The sequence below is a fragment of the Schistocerca americana genome, chromosome X (genome assembly GCF_021461395.2).
Source record: "Schistocerca americana isolate TAMUIC-IGC-003095 chromosome X, iqSchAmer2.1, whole genome shotgun sequence".
Lineage (NCBI taxonomy): Eukaryota > Metazoa > Arthropoda > Insecta > Orthoptera > Acrididae > Schistocerca > Schistocerca americana.
In genome coordinates this window covers 133,002,395-133,021,990 of record NC_060130.1, presented here as the reverse complement: position 1 = coordinate 133,021,990, position 19,596 = coordinate 133,002,395, and the positions used below count along the sequence as shown (strand labels likewise).

The 19,596-nt window shown below is 42.4% G+C and overlaps 1 protein-coding gene across 2 annotated transcripts in view; it reads right to left on the bottom strand.

Annotated features, from left to right (window-relative positions):
- The window catches only part of LOC124556817 (transmembrane protein 183-like), a 269,512-nt gene that overhangs the window by 163,740 nt on the left and 86,176 nt on the right, over positions 1-19,596 (bottom strand). For both annotated transcript variants that reach the window (XR_006968701.1, XM_047130833.1), the window contains exon 3: positions 4,209-4,304. Coding sequence is in view for 1 of the 2 variants with exons in the window: in XM_047130833.1 (XP_046986789.1) it covers positions 4,209-4,304 (96 nt within the window). In the remaining variant the exon portion in view is untranslated. The remainder of the gene's footprint in view (positions 1-4,208; positions 4,305-19,596) is intronic.

Below are 19,596 nucleotides of genomic sequence, written 5' to 3'. Positions count from 1 at the left end.
CACAACAATGTAATATCGGTCAAAGATATCAAGCAAGCTCCACCATCCTGAGCTACACAATCTTTTGGTCCTCTAGAGCGAGAGTCGAACAAGTAATATAAATTGTCAGTTTTCTAGACTGCCACTGATAGGCCATTACATGTAACAATAGCTCCCTGATCAGCACCAGAATCTGTAAAGAACTCCAATAAGCCAGTCTTTAGATTTGGAAATCCACCATCTTGATTATTAATGCTCAGATGGCCGCAAATCTATGATAATGGTGAACTTGTATTAAACATGAATGATTTAATGCATCACAATTAACTTTTAACTCTTGAGCACATCACTATTATACATTAGCCTCAGTCAAACACGGAACTCTTCGAGACTGTATGCTATTTCAGTACAATTGGTGGTAACCGGAAATTAAAGTTGAATCTTTTATATCCGAAGACCATGTCTCCGTTTGTTTAATTTTTGTAACTGGAATAGTTATGGCAGTGTTCGCAGTACACTGCTTACTTCAAGAAAAATCATGAAATTTACTATGACTTTGATGAAATGAGCCTCTCAGTACATGCCGATTGTTACCCATAACTTGGAAATGTTTGTGTCTTCCTGTTGTATTATGTCATTTTGTAGAATATGGCCATTTTTCTTAACATTCTAATTATCATTATTAAAGTTTGTTGTAACATTATTAGTGATAATTCAATCTAATGCAGTTCAAATGTTTTCAATATTTACAGAAAAACAATGCAATCTTCAAACTGACTCCAACTGTTCACAATCAATCACTAGACCAGCATTACTCATTTGTAGAAGAAGCTGCTCAGATGTTTCTTCAACATCCTGCCCATCAAATACAGTTTGACCATGGAAACCATGTTATCCAAAGTGACCACTGAGGTTTAACCATTTTTACAAACTCAATTATCCTACGTAATAAATGTATTTCTGCATTGAATAATGGCTGTATTTCTGCAAGAATTTCATCTAATGACATGCCATTCCAGTAAGCCTGCATAGGTGTTGTTCCACTATGAAGCGTTCTGGCACTTTGGTAACAGGTCGTGTTAACATCAACTTGATTCATTAATTCATTTGGTAGTATATTTCCTGGTAAATAGCCTACTATAAGTTTACAATTGCAAAGTTTTTCACACAACAAACAAACTGTATGAGCAAATGTGTGTACAGAATTGGCAAAATCTATCCTGTATTTGGCTCTAGACTGAGCCATAGACTTGGCATTTCTGGCTTGCCTTGCCAAATGTTCTTTGGGAATCTCATTCAATATAGTCCAAACTGTAGCCTTTACTTCCCTGGCATTCCTAGAACAACACTGCTGTGGTATTTCATTTACACGAGATGCAGCAGTAGACTATGCATTTCTGGTACATCTCGCAGAACTTTGCTCAGGAGTCTCTATTAATACAGACTGAGCCACAGTTTCTGCATCCTTGCCAAGCCTGAAGGAATGTCGGTCTGGAGTTCCATTAGACTGTGAAATACTGGTACATACAGCATTTGTTTAATGTAAACTAGTTGCTTTTGATCTCTGCGAAGTCTTAGTCACCATATCTCCCTCTAAACAATGTGGCCAGTCTTGCGAATTTCCTTGATAGCACATTCCAACCTGACAAGTAGCTTGTGATATCAAAGACCAATATCTTTCTGAAGTTTTCTCTTCTGGATGTGTTAATCTGCGCCTTTTGGCTTCATTTTGAGCTCTTAGTTTTTTTTCCCCCATTCCCATTTTAATGCTGTGGAGTGATTAGAAGTAACACCTAAAAACAATGACATAACATTAGATAATTATTACCTTTCACAATATTTTATTAACATACATAAATCTAGAACTTATTATTATACAAATGCACAACATATTTTTAACTTGAGTTTAACAAAACAAAATCAGTATGTTTCATGAGACTTCTATTAATATTAGTGTCGAACACTTTCAGAGGTGGTAAGTCCAATAAACATGGGTTCAGAAATGCATACTTTCTGTAATAAACCTGTGTTTACAGGAGGTGTTCAACATGATGTCCATTCGTGAAAATGCTTCTGCCCTCTGCCATAAGAAATGATGCACCCTTTGCAGTATATCCAGTTGTTTGTGTACCTGCTGGCATGTATTGAAGACGTGACCTTGTAGTGTCCACACACCGGTAATTGGTGTGGTGCTGACCAATCCCTTCATGTGTCCCCGTAACCAAAAGTCTTGGGAATTGAGCTCTGAGAAATGAGTAACCCCCCCCCCCCCCCCCTCCAAATCCATCCAGTATTCGCGCACATTGTGATGAAAGCGTGTTGGTGCGACATCATGCATGAACCCCATCTGTATTCATTGGTGCAATGGCACAGCCTCCAGCAAGGTAGGCAATACATTAATGATAAGTCCAAATAATGCGCTCCAGTTAAACTTTCTGGCAGCACATATGGCTCTATTAATCTATCGACAAGTACACCTGCCCATACACTGATTGAGAATTGGTGTTAATGCCCCCTTTCCTGAGTTACTTGAGGATTTACCTCTGCCCATACATGCTGGTTATGGAAGTTCACAACACCATGTCTTGTGAACCCTGCCTCATCAGTAAATAAAATTATGGACATGAACAGTGGATCTGCAGCACACTTCTGCAACAGCCACTGGCTGAACTGCCGTCTGCCATGATGGTCATGTGGCTTTAGGGCCTGAACGAACTGTAGTTTATATGGGTACAGCAATTTTTCATGAAGAAATCTCCCCCCCCCCCCCCCCCAGATTGAGATACACATTCTGCTGATATTACTCGTACACTGGTTCCAGGGGTTTCTTCCATTCAATGTAGCACACACTCCTCCATGTCAGGCATGCAGACTGTACGGGGCCTTCCACTGTCAGCTGTGGATATTTTTAAGCATAGAGTGCATGGGCTCGCAGGCTCCTTCTTTTTGAAAAACCATAGCAGAATATCATATCAGCCATTTCACTTGTAGAGTACTTGGCTTCCATTGCTAACAAGTGGTGAAGTAGAGAAAATGTACATGTACTGCACCATTTGCACGTACAAACAGCGCAATAACAGTAAACAAGTAAGGGAATCTGGGTTTGGAAGAAGGTGAAACACCATGATATATACCCAGGATTGTCATTAATGTACAATAAGGCACACAAACACGACAAAAACTAACGCAGCCTACAACAAGACTTGAACCACACAACTGACCACATAATTGTACATTGAGTACTGTGAATAAGACGACATAATAACCTGCCGAAACATCTGATGGAGCACCAATGCAACAACTGTGATAACATCTGCAACCAATCTTCACACAGCTCTTTCTACACAAAAGTGTTTACCTCTGAAAGTATGTGTTTCTGGACCCATGTTCATTGGACTTCTTTTTCTTCTTTCAATGAGTACTACCACTGCTCAAAATTCACTGCACAGTACAGATATTAATCAGTAATAACACCAGGTATGTTATTACAGAACTCTTACACTAAATATACGAAATTATCATCTCAGTTTTATTAAATTATTATAAATTAAACTTTTTAACTTAGGAAGAGTAAATTAATCTGGCCAAAAATTTACACTAGGAAATTAAAACTGGTAAGCTGTTCATGATCAATCACTAATTGCATACTGAACTGAATTTAATCATATTTATGTACAAAATATCAAAGAAAACAAAAATGTCAGGTTGAAAGTCAAAACCACATGTCTGTCATTGTAACTGTAATAATATTTACGAAAATAAATCTATTGTCAGAATATGCACAATTTTGGTGAGCAAGATTTCGCGCTGCAATTTTGTTTTGCACCCCAAAAAGCATTTGTATAAATGTGGGAACAGATTGTCAATTATACTTTATCTACTAGCAAAATAGGATATTTAAAAAAACTTAAAAATTAAAAACCAACACAAAAATCCTCCAATGTACTTTAAGTTTAATGTTAGTAGTAATTGTCTGATCCAAGCAATGTCAAGTTAACAGCAGCTATCCTTTCTATAACAGCATACTGTCATTATTAATGCGTGTAATCCTTTTCTGTCCTATTATAAATGATAAAAACGTCAGAGATTCGTGAAAAGTAGAACCTCCCAGGAGAAATTGCAGATAACAGCATCCAGTACAAGAAGAGAATAAGCATTTTGTTGATTTTCACAAAATGCAGTAACACTGAAGACTGGCAAACAGACATACACTTAGAAAATGAACTTACCAAGACCCACAGTTTTCTCAGTTTTTTTTAACTCTTGCAGGCTACTGACTGGTGACACACTCACTCCATCTGACTTCTCTATCCCCAATGACAAATCTGAAATAAAGAGAGAAAAACTACAGGTAAGTTAACTACCTTCTGCACACAGAATTAAAGTCCAGGAGTTCTTTAGACACTTTCAGTCAGTCTCACAGATCATCATACAGTTTCAATAGTTTAATTTCAGGTAAGTGCCGTTGCACCTATTTTTGGTGCCACACTGAGATACCAAAATACTAGTGTGGTCAACATAGCCCAGCTGTGATGATAAACAGAACTTGATTAACAAGCAGTTAGTTTCACAATTGTGCTCACCATTAAAACACAAAAAAAATTTGAATAGAGAATTTTCATGAGCCGTTATCACGGGAGCCTGAAAACATTGCCACAGAAACTTGTGCAAGCACGATCATTATACTGGTAGTTGTGCAGTACACAATTAATAATTTCATATAACAGTAACTGGCTAGAGTCCATGCAGCTGCAGGATTAAAGCACACACTGAGTATCTAATGTGGCTGCATCACATGCATGTGGCGCTGTTTGCATGCCTGCAGGGCATTGCATCTCTTGAACAGCAGGTTCACTCTGAAACACTATCAGGGCCAATATGCTGTGATATTAGATCCTTCCCCTTTTACCCAGGATGCAGGTCCAATAATGCCCTGGGTCGTGACATGAGAGGTGGGCTGGGGAAACCTGGCTGCTGGACCATCTACTCCTAGTTACTGCAGTGTAACAGTGTTGGGATTGGCCAGTGGTGTCAGTGCAGATAACTCCAGCCAGCCTGCTGGCTGCAGAGAGAGTCTTACACCTGACTGGTACGGCGGGCACAGAGTAGCCTGGTAGGTGGTGAAGGATTGACCTTCTAGGGGACCCATATCTCCATGAATGACCCCAAAGCCTCTTCTGACCTATGATCAGCCTTAGGTCATACCAGTGATATGACCAGAGCATGGGCACAGGTGGTGCACCTACTATAACATGGGGTTACAGAAGGTTCCAGGTTTCGACCTGTGGGATATTTGATCATCTAAATCTGTCTTTGCAAGCAAACTGGTTGCCACTGTTTGAGCTCAAACATTCAGCTAGACCCCTGTTTTTCCTTTGGGTAGCATTTCCCCTTCTCTAGACACCTTGACACTGATGTATTCTCATCTTCAGAAATAAACCTCTAAATGGTTTACTTTTTACGGGTTACGACACTGTTCAGCATCCGCACCCTTCATGTCCAGATGCCCACTCCTGAACAGCTGGTGTCTTGATTACACAGTGTCTCTAAAGGTGGACCCCAATTGTCAAAGGTGAATCTTGATCTTCTAAATCTGCACCAAAATAGGCATATATATATATATATATATATATATATATATATGTGTGTGTGTGTGTGTGTGTGTGTGTGTGTGTGTGTGTGTGTGTGTGTCAGAGAGAGAGAGAGAGAGAGAGAGAGAGAGAGAGAGTGCACACATGTGCTACTGCAGTTTCATACTGAGTGAAGGTCATTTAATAACTGACACTGACATTTCTGTGTAATATGTAACTAGGAGTTTAGCAACATTGAAAGGGTTAGTACAAATGATTTACTAAAATTTCCAGGAATGGCTGCTGGAAAAGAGTGGCCATTGATATTCCATAGTTTCACTCATGCTAGAATCTAGTGTACGTGTGGTTATTGAAGTAATATAGTATTCCCAACATCCTTTTTTCTTCGTTTCATTATATAACATGCCTTCATTCTCAGACATTTCACTGACATTAGGTTAGTAGTGGAGGGGTGCGTCTTTTATTGTCATAATCCTCTTCTCTCTTTGATGATTTCAGCTATTACTATACAGCACCACGCAACTGACTTGCATCTACAATAAGGGTGCTGTATTGTTCACTGCTTGAATAATTAGGTTCATTGTGTCTTGAACCGAGAAGTATATCAGTGAGACAGTGCAAGGTGATTTGAGATTCCGGGCTGTATGCCTACCAACGGGCTCCTCACAAGGACCAACATGGTAAGTCCTCATTAGTTCATAATTACGTAACAGTCATTGTTGCATACATTGCTGTCGACATGCCATTTGTATCAGTGGTGTAAAGTATAGGACTGCAGAGTGTAGGTCGATTACCATAGCTGTTGGGGTGCTCCTATCCTTTAGGCAGATATCTAGTTCTGTGAATAATCTGCTAGTTTTCGTCTACTATCCATGATTGCACTGACCCACAAATAGTTGTGGCTGTTGGAATCACCCAATAGGATAACATTGGAGAGATAGATTGAATCTGCTGCTGTTCACTGTTATCTACTCACCATAGGTGGTAGATCATACCCATGAACAAACACCACTCCATGATTTTTACATTAATTCAGTTTTTTTTAAGTGATAATTTTTTGCTGCAGTGTGATGGTAATTGATTAGCTGTGATTCTTATAACGCAATACATAAAAAAGGCTAGGGTGACATCAGCTGTTTAATTACAGTGACTTGGCAATAGTAAACATTAAAATGCAATTCCATTAGTGCTAACAAGATGAAGCCCTCTGACACAGGCAACTGATTCACCTTATATTTAGTAGGTCACTTGTGTACAATCTAAAATGAATGACTCATCGATATTTTGGTTCAACAAGCCCCCATTTTTGAGAAAATCCCAGGATTTAATGATGCACAATTGACTGAGAAATGATTGAATTAATAGATAATTGAAAACTGAGTATTTTTCAATATCATATATGGGGTCAGAAAATGCATATTTCCGTAGTGCAATCATTTTTTCACTTGTATTTTTTCCTGATTTGAAATGGATAATACCTTATTAACCCCTACTACTGTATGGGTTAATGATGTAAGTAAATCCACGAGGAAATATAACAAAGTAGGCAAATAAATTTCTCAAATGACTTCGATTAGTACAGAATTTAAATTTTATCCTGTTCGCTTTACAATGGCTATTTCACTTACTCCATTACATGTCCTCCATTTCTTTCAAACAATTGGATGGATGGTACTTGTCATACAAAGTTTCAAAGCAAATATACTTGTGGCAACAAGAACACCTAACAAATGCAGCTACATTGTTATTCTGAAAATTCAGAGGAATACAAACTTAATTCACATTTAAATATATTTATTTCTAAGCAATTAATTTTGATGCATACCACACATGTGATAACATTGCCTGAAAATTCAGCACTGAAATCTGATCATGGATTATTGTGTGACATTGGTTTCCTGTTGTGATATATGTCTGACCAACAGTGGCAACTTGGTAGAAAAATAGTTTAAGTAACGCTTTTTCTTGGTAAAATAAATTTCGGTTTCAAAAATTGTATTTATGAGTTGTTTCCTCAAACCTGTAATTACTTTCCTGACATGCCTCACATATTCCTATATTTGTTTCACACAATTTATCTCATATTAAATGTCAAACTTGAGTGTATATTCTGTTAACAAAGCCCTTGACATTTTGTGTACGGCTTGTTCCATTTGGTCTAATACTGTAGTCCAGTTGTTCTGTACTTATCTTTTAACCCCCCAAATGCAAAGAGAGAGGTATTGTAAGTTTAACGTGGGTATCTCTGCATCTGTCTGTGTCATCGTAGCTCCTCATGATAGTTCTTAGCAGTGTTCCATGACAGTCTGTTCAGCCATTTAAATTTCGTCAGCTAAACAAAGTACAAATGTTTTCAGTCAGCACACACTCTTGATATAAGCTATTTAATACATAAGAGCTACATCAAATTACGCAGTACCAGACTGTAGAGCTAAAAAAGATATAAATAAAAATCCACAGGAACATATGTTTATCTTGTACAGTTGACCAATAAAGATAATTTTTGTCTTTAGAAGTTTCAGCAGAGTTATTGTGACTCAACAGTATAAGAAATATGCTCTCACAGGTGGTTCTCCCCCCCCCCCCCCCCCCCCCCCTAATAGTTTAGGCAGCCTTTTGCAAGGGAGCACGACAGCAGCCCACTTCCTTCCGACTTCATTCAGAATTATTGCCACTGCTTATTGTCCATTTTACATAAAGCAGCTAAATGTACATTAAAACATTGTCAACGAATATATGTGTGAATTAAAACAAAAAAAAAAACACAAATCACAGAACTGACAATAGTAAAATATGACTATTAAACTACACACATCAAAAATAGTTTTGCATCACCTCGGTTCCCAGAACTCCTGAAGATAGACGTTGACTGTGGATTTGTATCAGACACAGCCCCTTTGACTGTTCAGAGATGTCACTAAATCTGCCCAAAGATGTAAACAGCCAGGCATCAGCAGCAACTATTAGATGGAGGAGGTCCAACAACCGATCAGTTCCAGTCATTCCACCAGAAAGAAGGTACACGGCTCATGTTGTCTGTAGTTCAACCATGTCTAGACGGTCAATACCGCGGTTCGATCGCATCTGCATTGTTACTTTGTGCCAGGAAGGCCTCTCAACAAGGTGTCACGGAGTGAAGCAAAGCAATGTTGGGACATGGAGGAGATACAGAGAGCAAGAAGTATCGAAGACATGCCTCAGTCAGGCCACCCAAGGGCTATTACTGCAGTGGACCGCTACCTACAGTTTATGGCTCGGAGGAACCCTGACAGCAACACCACCATGTTGATTAATGCTTTTTGTGCAGCCACAGGACATCGTGTTACAACTCAAACTGTGCGCAATCGGCTGCATGATGCGCAACTTCATTTCCGACATCCATGGTAAGGTCCATCTTTGAAACCACGACACCATGCAGCGTGGTAGAGATGGGCCCAACAATATGCCACATGGACTGCTCAGGATTAGCATAACTTTCTCTTCACCGATGAGTGTCACATACGCAACCACACTGGCAGCATATTGGCATGTTCATCTTTATGGACGACAATTCGTACCCCCAATGTGCACATCTTGTGATTTACTTCCTCCAGGATAACAACATCGCTTGACTAGAGTGGCCAGCATGTTTTCCAGACATGAACCCTACTGAACATGCCTGGGATAGATTGAAAAGGGTTGTTTATGGACAACATGACCCACCAATCACTCTGAGGGCCCTATGCCGAATCGTTTTTGAGGAGTGGGGCAATCTGGAGCAACAGTGCCTTGATGAACTTGAGGATAACAATGGAAAGAAGAAAAGGAAGTAGACGTATAGCAGAATAACAAGGGAAAGGAAGAACCAGAAGAACAACAGAAGGACAACCAACACTACTATGGACAAAAACATGAAAATAAAACCACAGAGACAAGCAAGGAACAGGTAGAAGGGGTAGAAACAAGAGAGCAGATGACCATGGCTGGCCGATCAAGAGAATAAATGGAAAAGCCAGCCACTCTGCGACACATTAAAACATCCACCCTAAATGCATTAGAGTGGAGAACACAAAGGGACTAAGGACATGCGCTAAATCTTATACACAATGATAAAATCCATCATCGCGTATAAAACTTAAAACTAAATTAGCTGATGAGACGACGTCAGCTAAAATTAATGGCAACAAACCTGGTAACTGAAGAGTCCATCGCAGGGCAACCAAAGAAGGACAGCTCACTAAGATATGGGCCACTGTCAGCCGGGTGCCGCACAGACAGTGAGGTGGGTCATCCCGGCACAGGAGGTAGCAGTGTGCCACCCAAGCGAGGCCAATGTGGAGCTGGCAGAGAACCAAAGAGTCCCTGAGAGAGGCCCGCATGGAGGACTGCCAATCATTCGTAGTCTCCTCAATGGCACGCAGTTTGTTGTGGGTGCTGTGGTTATGCCATTTCATCTCCCAAAGCCGCAAAACCTTGCGGCATAGTACTGAACGCCGGTCAGTTGCAGAGATGCCGACCTCCACACGCGGTTTCCGCATAGCCTGTTTGGCCAGCCTGTCGGCTATTTCATTGCTTGGGATTCTGATGTGACCTGGGGTCCAGACAAACATCAATGAACGACCAGACCGTTGCAGGGCATAGATGGAGTCCTGGATGGTCACTATCAAAGAATGACGAGGGTAGTACCGGTCGAGAGCTTGTAGGCTGCTCAAGGAGTCAGTACACAGAAGAAACGCCTCCCCAGGGCATGAACGGATGTGCTCAACAGCACGAGTAACAGCCACCAGCTCGGCAGTGAAAACACTGCAGCCATCATATAAGGAATGCTATTCAATACGTCCTCCATGGACATACACGAAGTCGACGTGAGCATCAGCCATCGAGCCATCAGTGTAAACCACTTCGTGGCCTAGGTACTCGTCACAAATCAAGAGGAAGTGGCAGCAGAGAGCTGTGAGGTTAACTGAGTCCTTAGGTCCATGTGAAATGTCCAGGCGAAGCTGCAGCCTAGGTGTACGCCATGGAGATGTACGTGAATGGACCTCGAGTATAGGTGGCAAAGGCGAGGACTCGAGTTAAGAAAGTAGGGATCAGTCACGAACTGCAATTGCATGCCCTGACCTGGGCTGCTAATGCCATAGATAAACTGTCGTGGGTGGGAAAGAGAGATGGTGATTCGGATGTTACAAACATGTGCTACGTAACTGTCCAGCTGTCGTGCATGCCTAACCGGCAGTCCGCAAGGGCTCTGGTCACTGGACTCTTCCTAAAAGCTCCTGTTACTAGCTGAACACCACAGTAGTGCAATGGGTCAAGTAAACGCAAAGCTGAGCGCACTGCCGAACCATAAACCATACTCCCATAGTCAAGGCGGGATTGAAAAGGGCTCTGTAGAGCTGCAGCAGCGTAAAGCGATCTGCACCCCAGTTGGTGTTGCTCAGGCAGAGGAGGGTATTGAGATGCTGCCAGCACTTCCAGTTAAGCTGACGAAGGTGAAGAAGCCAAGTCAATTGGGCGTCCAAATCCAGTCCTAAAAATCAATGTGTCTCCACTACAGTGAGCGGATTGTCATTACGGTAAAGTTCTGGTTCCAGATGAAAGGTACGATCCCGATGTAAGTGCATAACACACGACTTTGTGGCAGAAAACTGGAAAGCTAGGGCCCATTACTGTGCCTTGTGGATGGCTCCCTGTAGACAGCACTGCTCAAGAACACCAGTACAAAAAGAGAGAGACACTCAATACAGAGCCCTGCAGGACCCCATTCTCCTAGATATGGGGGAGAGGGGGGAGGGGGACTATGGGAGGCACCAGCTTGGACATGGAAAGTATGAAGTGACAGGAAATTTTAGATAAAAATCGGGAGCGAGCCTTGGACACCCCACTCATATAATGTGGCAAGGGTATGATGTCACTGGGTCATGTCACAAGCTTTTCGCAAATCAAAAAACCCAGCAACCAGGTGTGGGTGTCTGGAAAAGGCTGTTCGGATGGCAGACTCGTGGGACATAAGATTATCAGTGGTAGAACGATCCTGGTGGAAGCTGCCCTGACATGGATCCAGTAGGTCATGTGACTCCAGGACCCAACCCAACTGCTGACACACCATACGTTCCAGCAGCTTACAAAGAACGTTGGTGAGGCTGATGGGCAGAAAGCTATCCACATGAAGTGGGTTTTTACCGGATCTGAGCACCGGAATGATGCTGCTCTCCCACCATTATGATGGAAAGACGCCATTGCACCAGATCCAGTTAAATATGATGAGGCGATGTCGCTTGTAGTCAGATGAGAGATGTTTAATAATCTGGCTGTGGATCTGATCAGGCCCAGAAGCTGAATCCGGGCACGGTGCAAAGGCACTGAGGAGCTCCCAATCTGTAAATGGGATGTTATAGGATTCACTATGGTGTGTAGTAAATGAGAGGACTTTCCCTTCCAGCTGCCGTTTGAAAGTGCGAAAGGCTTGGGGGCAATTCTGTGACGCAAATGCTCAAGCATAGTGCTTAGCAAAGTGGTCGGCAATCGCATTTGCTTTGGTAGATAACACGCAATTTATGTTAAAACCAGGAACACCTGTTGGGGGTCTGGTACCTGAACACACGTTGATCTTTGCCCAGACTTGGGAAGGTAACGTCCGGCACACAATGGGCAAGACATATCTCTCCTAACACTCTTGCTTCTGTCATTTGATAAGTTGGCAAACGAGCACGGAACCGTTTAAACGCTATGAGGTGCTTCAGGGAAGGGTGCTGCTTATACCGTTGTAGAGCTCGCCAATGCTCCGTAATCACTTCAGCGATTTCCGGAGTCCACCAAGGGACTGAGAAGCAATTGTTGTAGTCACCTGCTCAATGATCACATCAATGTTCGATTATGGGGGAGATTCAACAGTGATCGCAGAGGTGAAAGTTTCCCATCTGCCTTGCTTAAAGCCCATCTGGGCAGGCATCCATGGGCTTGACACCAGGGTAGTGACAGGAAGATGGGGAAGTGGTCACTACCACATAGGTCGTCATGTGTTCTCCTGTGGATAGATAGCAGAAGTCCTGAGCTGCAAATTGATAAATCAATGGCCGGGTAACTACCTCGAGCCACAGTGAAATGTGTGGCGGCCTCAGTACTTAAGAGGCAGAGGTCGAACTGAGACAGTAAAGTTTCAACATCTCTGCATCGGCCAGTAAGCGTGGTGCCACCCCACAAGGGGTTACGAGTGTTAAAATCTCCCATAAGTAAGTAAGGTTTAGGGAGCTGGTCAATCAGTGCAGTTAATACATTCAGGGATACTACACCATCTGGAGGAAGATATACATTGCAGACAGTTATTTCCTGCGTCATCCTTATTCTGACAGCCACAGCTTCAAGAGGGGTTTGAAGGGGCACAGGTTCACTACAGACCGAGTTTAGGACATAAACGCAAACTCCACCTGACACTCGATTACAGTCACTACAGTTGCTGTAGTATCCATTATAGCCACGGAGGGCAGGGGTCCGCACTGCCGTGAACCAGCTTTCCTGGAGGGCAATGTAGAAACCAGGTGTAAAGCTTAACAGTTGCCGTAGCTCAGCCAGGCAGTGGAAAAACCTGCCGCAATTCCACTGGAGAATGATGTCATCGTGAGACTGGTAAGGCATGGAACATTCAATGAGGCAGTTTACACCTCAGGGACACCTGCTGCCACCGACTTTTTGCCTGAGCAGTCTATATCCATTGTGTCCGAGGGTCTGGCGAGATCTAGGTCATCAGCAGACGCCAGAGTCTCCACCTCATCTGCAGACACAGAGCTTGGAGGTAGCGGTGGTGTGGGTGCCACCGCAATTCCCTTGGTCTTAAGGGTTTTCTTTTTGCATTTCTCTCGCTGCTCCTTGGATTTCCTTGGCTGAGAGGACTTCACTGGCTCAGTCTCCAGGACTGAGGTTGGGGTCTTCTGCCCTGGGGGGTGTCATCTTTCCCACTAGCAGAAATCTGGGAAGGGAGTGACCCAAGGGACCTCTTCCTAGCAAGAGCAGCCAAAGAAGTTGTACGCTGGTCCAGCTTAGAAGTGGGGATGGATGTCGCTGATGGTTTGGAGGGAGGGGGGGGGGGGGGGGAGGGGGGTTGTAATGCTCCTGAATTAGGTGGTGCAGGAGCAACAGGGAGGGAAATGCTCCCCACCATCAAGGGGGCAGGTTTAGTCTTCCGGCTCTGAGATGTGACTGGGGTTTTCGGAGCTGATGGGGCTAGAACTGTTGTAGCGGCGGCGTAAGACGATGTCTTACACACAGGATGCAGGAATTCAAATTTTCTCTTAGCCTCAGTGTAGGTCTGTCTGTCCAGGGTCTTGTACTCCATGATTTTCCTTTCTTTCTGGAGAATCCTGCAGTCTGGAGATAAAGGTGAATGGTGCTCTCCACAGTTGACACAGATGGAAGGCAGGGCACATAGAGTATTGGGATGTGATGGGTGTCCACAATCTCGACATGTGAAACTGGAAGTACAGTAGGAAGTCATATGACTGAACTTCCAACATTTAAAGCACCATATTGGGGGAGGGATATAGGGTTTCACATCACAGCAGTAGACATCACCTTGACCTTCTCGGGTAATGTATCACCCTCTAGGGCCAAGATGAAGGCACCAGTGGCAACCTGATTATCCCTCGGAGCCCGGTGGACATGCCGGACGAAATGTACACCTCGCCATTCTAAATCGGCGCGCATCTCATGGTCAGACTGCAAAAGAAAGTCCCTGTGAAATATACCCTGGACCATATTTACGTTCTTTTAAGTTCTTATGGGGCATGATGATTACAGAAACATCCCCAGCTTGTCACAAGCAAGTATAACCCGTGACTGGGCAGACGATGCTGTTTTGATCAAGACCAACTCAGATCTCATTTTGGACAAGCCCTCCACCTCCCAGAACTAGTCCTCTAAATGTTCAACAAAAAGCTGAGGCTTCATCAGCATGAAAGGTTCCCAATCAGCTCTCAAACATACAAAGCATGGTGGGGGGGGGGGGGGGGGGGGCGGCAAATAAGACCCGCTGCCATCCTTAACCTGACGTTCCTCCCGTGGGGTGGCCAGGGAGGGGAACGATTTGGGGACATACTTCTGTGCATGGAATTGAGCCCGTGAACACTTAGAGACTGCTGGTGTTTCATCACCAGCAAGAGATGATGTACTACACTTCATCGCGTCTCATCAGCACTGATGCCACCCACTCTGACCAGGGGCCCTCCCCACGGGCACCACCCAGCTGCAGCAGAGGCCACCTGGCAGGATGCCAATTGCCAGGAGTCCCGATACCCAATGGGATGGGCATCTACCCCCTGGCATACATGGGGAGTTAATGGCACAGGCATCAGCAGAGCGATCCCTGTGTGGTCAGAGGGCTACAACCAACAGGGTACATGGTGGCCCCACCACAACGGACTGTCTACCGTGCTGAATATCAGGTGCAACCAAGCAAACAAGTCCATTATCATCGTCAGTGTAGAAAATGATACTGCACAGTCAATGGAAAAATACGCACCCAGGAGCGTGACCTCACCCAACAGTTGGAGAATGAGCAGAAGTGCAGATTCACGTCAATGAAGGCTGCGATAAGTCTCAGCGCATGATGGACACAATGCACCATGTAAGGTGCCCTTCCCCAATTGGCTCGCTCTTTGAGATAATTTTGAAAAATGGAGGTCAAACCCTACAAGGGACCATCACAAAGGCCGAAACGTGAGAGACTCCTTTTAGTCACCTCTTACAACAGGCAGGAATACCTCGGGCCTATTCTAACTCCCGGACCCACAGGGTGGTCAAATTCTATAAATATTTTGTTTGGAAGCTCCCCTCCTTTCAACTGAGCTCTGTGAAGTCCATTTCATTCCAGATTTTTTTTTTTTTTAAACAACACCCATCCTACCATTGACCAACCCTTCCAAAACCTTCATTCACAATATGACTCTAGCACCAACTACACTTTTTATTGAATTTAGCCTATTCTTGGAAACTATGCATCATAATGAAAATTTTGCTGCTACCAAAATGAAAGAGCATTAAAGTTTGCATTGAATGGTCTACTTAAGTGTCAAAATTGGTGCAGCTGTTTGACCGCAGTCAGTTGTTAAATTTCATTCATTTTTACCAGCTTGGCAACAAATGACTACTCCAAATGAAAAATGTCACGTTATCAGAGTTATATTCTCGTTATAAAAGCATCTAGTTTTTCAGTTTAGGCACTATTAAGCTATCATTCACTTGAAAGTCAAAGTAATTCCATTTTGTTGCTTTTGTAAATCAAAGTTATTCTACAAAATGAAATTTCCAATAGAAAGACATAAATCTGTCCCACCTTTTGGTGTAGAGGTCTCTATAAAACTCCCTTGATTCAGATGTTGCAAACAGCTGAGGCTGCCATTTCCTCTAATCCTATGTTACTGTTTCCATTGGTTGCAGCACCCAGTCTTCCTGTGTTGTGTGAGGGATTCGTTCAAAACTTCTTGGGTCTTGCAAAATTCTCATTTCCTAGTTTGATTTTACTTTCATTGTACAGACACTGCATTTAAAGTAAGTGCTTCAGACTGTACGGAGGTGTGTTTTATATGTGATGGCAATTTGGCAAAGAAAATTGCAGCACATTGTAAGTTACTAATTGGCCTGGCTGAAGTTGAAGTGCAAAGTGCTTATCAGAAGTACAATAACTCAAAGCTAATTAGATCGTCTTTGACAAAACACCCTGCACCATGTACGAAAGATTCAGATCAACACTTTTTGTCGATGCTCTTAGTCCAAATTGGGTTCACAGTTCCATATATGGAAGCCTCCCTATCTGAGACTTGCTCGATTGCACGATCTGAGCATCTTAACTTTGCAAGTGAAGAATTCATCCAGTTCATCTTTGATAATGCCAATTTTAACATCTGCACGGTTGACAGGTTGAATACTTTCCATTCCAAGGGAGGAATCATGGCAGTTACTCCCTACTCAGCTATGGAGTCAGAGAAGAACACCGACTGGGAAGGAAGACATTCAACCTCTGAATTTTTTTCTACAGTTGGTGTAACTCAGCTGATCAACTATAAAAAAGCAAATGATATTGGCTTGAACGGTATAATTATAAAGGATACCAATTCCGATCACCCTGAGTGCCCTCTGGATATGAGATTCTGTGGCTTTATGGAAAGTGGAAGAAGTTCATTGACATGCCAGAGTGGAAGGGATTCATAGAAGAAGTCACAAATCACTGACAATCAGTTCATTCCAATGTGCGCCCTGTTCTTAAATTATCCTCCAACTTTGTATGACACAATATATACAGCTCTTCTATCAGTACTGAAAAAATGCTTAAGGCATGATCAAAGATGGTGTTTTGTCAATTTTGATCAGCCACCTTATCTGAAGGTGATGGATAGTGTAAGAAGCGAAGGCAGCAATTTACAAAATGTTGTTGTACAGTTAGGTAGGGTTCAGCTTCTAATGTCCTCCTTGGAATGCATTAGTATAATAATGGTAGGAAGTGGCTGAAGAGACTTGTTGCCCACAATATTTGCTGAAAACAGTTTGGATAAAGTTTTGAGTGAGCATGTTTACACTCAAGCAGTAAAATCTCGTACACTGTCACGCGGTATTGTTATATTACATCTTTCAGGAGATTGAGTTCAAAGAAGAGGAAATAAAAATAATTGAGGAACTGTTGCTTCCCAATAACAGACCATCAGTATTCAAAATGACATCACAATGAAGATTACACAAATGTAATAACCAAATCTGAAAATGTGATTTGCACCATTGAAGCACGAGAAAAACAGCTAAATTATGGGTGCAATCTTAAAGCATGGTTATGCTCACAAAACAGTTCATTGAGGTTGAGCATACTGGGAACTTTAATCTACATTTAAACACCATTTAAGAAAATGCTACCATACTTTCATTTCCCATACACTAAATGCTGCTGAATACAACAAATTTACAACTGGAGACTACTTTACTATTAGGGGAAGTGATAAATTTTGGTGTGGCATACCCTTTGATATGACAACAGAGCAAACTTTAATGAAGACAATGAAAGTGAAAGGTGGTTTAACTCATGCATGTGGGTTTTCACAGTCTGTGCTTGCAAAGTGGACTTCAGGGATGGCATTGTTACAGGATGTTTGTCAAAAAATTGAAGATTTTTGTGATATACCATGAGGTGAGAAATATTTGGATTTAAGAGCTTCATGCAGAGAGAGTAATGCAGCAGACAGTGACAAACTGAAGGATTGGCTGTTAAAACACCCACTTTTTCCAAACTGTAATGTGTTTTTGTGTCAGTAAGCAGTGGAGCAATTGGTGATGAATTATTAAATTGTCATGAGGTATTAGTAGAAGGAATTAAGGGGATCACCAGAATTAAAGGAGAGAAATTTAAAAACTCTCATTTCAATGCGACCTCAAGCTTATAACACTTACATCAAGCTTATAACACTTACATCATGCACTACAGTTCTCAAGATAGGGAAGAAGAGGATTGCTACCATAAACATGCTAGCATTGTATCACAGACTGTGTGTTATCAAGCAATCTGATAAAGACTAAGTTCTGTTTCCCATTTGAACTTTCACCACACCCCATGTCATTCACAGAAGGCAGTCTCAATAAGGGTACAAAATCACCTCTCTATGATGCATTTACAACTTTCCAACAGAATGAAGTATACAAAATAAAAAGCTTTAAAGCTTTGTGGTGGATACTGGTCACCTGCTCTATAAGGTTGTTTAGCACATCAAAGGAAAGTTTGGCACCATCTGTATTAAATGTGAAACCTATATGAGAAAGCACTACAGATCCGAAATCACAGTTATATTCAATGCCTATCCAAGTCCAAGTGATGCTTTGCAAAGGGGAACAAAGTCTTCTGAAAGATACCATCATTTACGGACACCAAGTTCTTCATCAGATATCATTTCTGATGAAGATGCAAATGCTGCAGTCACACAGGAGAAGATCCTCACAAATGATAGCTACAAGAACTGCTCATTTTTTATGCTCATGTTGAAATTTGAGGACGAGGGTTAACTGATTAACTCAGGGAGGTTATGGGACTAAATGGCAAGGTCATCAGTCCCACGATTCCAAAGTTATTCACAGAAGAGAGAGGGTCTGCTAAAAGTGGCCGGATCCAGTTAGAGGAGTCATACAATAAAACAAGGAAGTTAAGGCACGCACACTAGAAGGCATAAAAGGGTAGCCCAAATGTAAAAACTGAAAAAAAAACAGAGGGGTCTTTCCACAAGGGAGTGGTCATGGGTCCCAGACCGAGAAAACATGAAGACAGGCCCCCAACCAGAACCACTCTGCCCCTGCTCCAGGAGTAAAGTAAAATCTTATATCTGGAAATAAAAACCACTTTCATGGAGGAAACTGAGGACCAATTCAACCATCCATGAATCATCTGCTAATATTGCAAGGGTAATCCGAAAAGTAAGGTCTCCTATTTTTTTTTTTTTTTTTTTTTAAGTACATCGACCTGTTTATTTCTACAATGGTTTACATCAGTTTACAGCTTGAACATTTAGCTACTTTTCGACATAATCACCATTTCTGTCGATGCATGTTTATAGACGCTGTAACAGTGTTTGTACGCCCATGTCATACCAGCTTGCCGCCATGCCGTTCAGAAAGTTACGAATCTCTTCTTTCACCTCGTCGTCGGAGATTAATCGCTTTCTGGCCAAATGTTCATTTAACCTAGGGAAAGGGGGTGATAGTCGCTGGGTGTCAAGTCAGGACTATAGAGTGGGTGGGTGATTATGTTCCACTGAAACTCTTGCAGGAGAGTAACGGTTTGCCGAGCGATGTGTGGGTGAGCGTTGTCATGGAGAATGTGTATGCCCTTGCTCAACATTCCTCTTCTCAGGTTCTGAATTGCCCGTTTGAGTTTTTTCAGAGTCTCACAGTACATGTCAGTGTTAATGGTGGTCACAGTGATTCAGCTCCAACGACGAGGTGGAAGAAGAGGTTCATAACTTTCTGAACAGCATGGTGGTGAGCTGGTATGACATGGGCATACAAAAACTACCACAGCATCTAC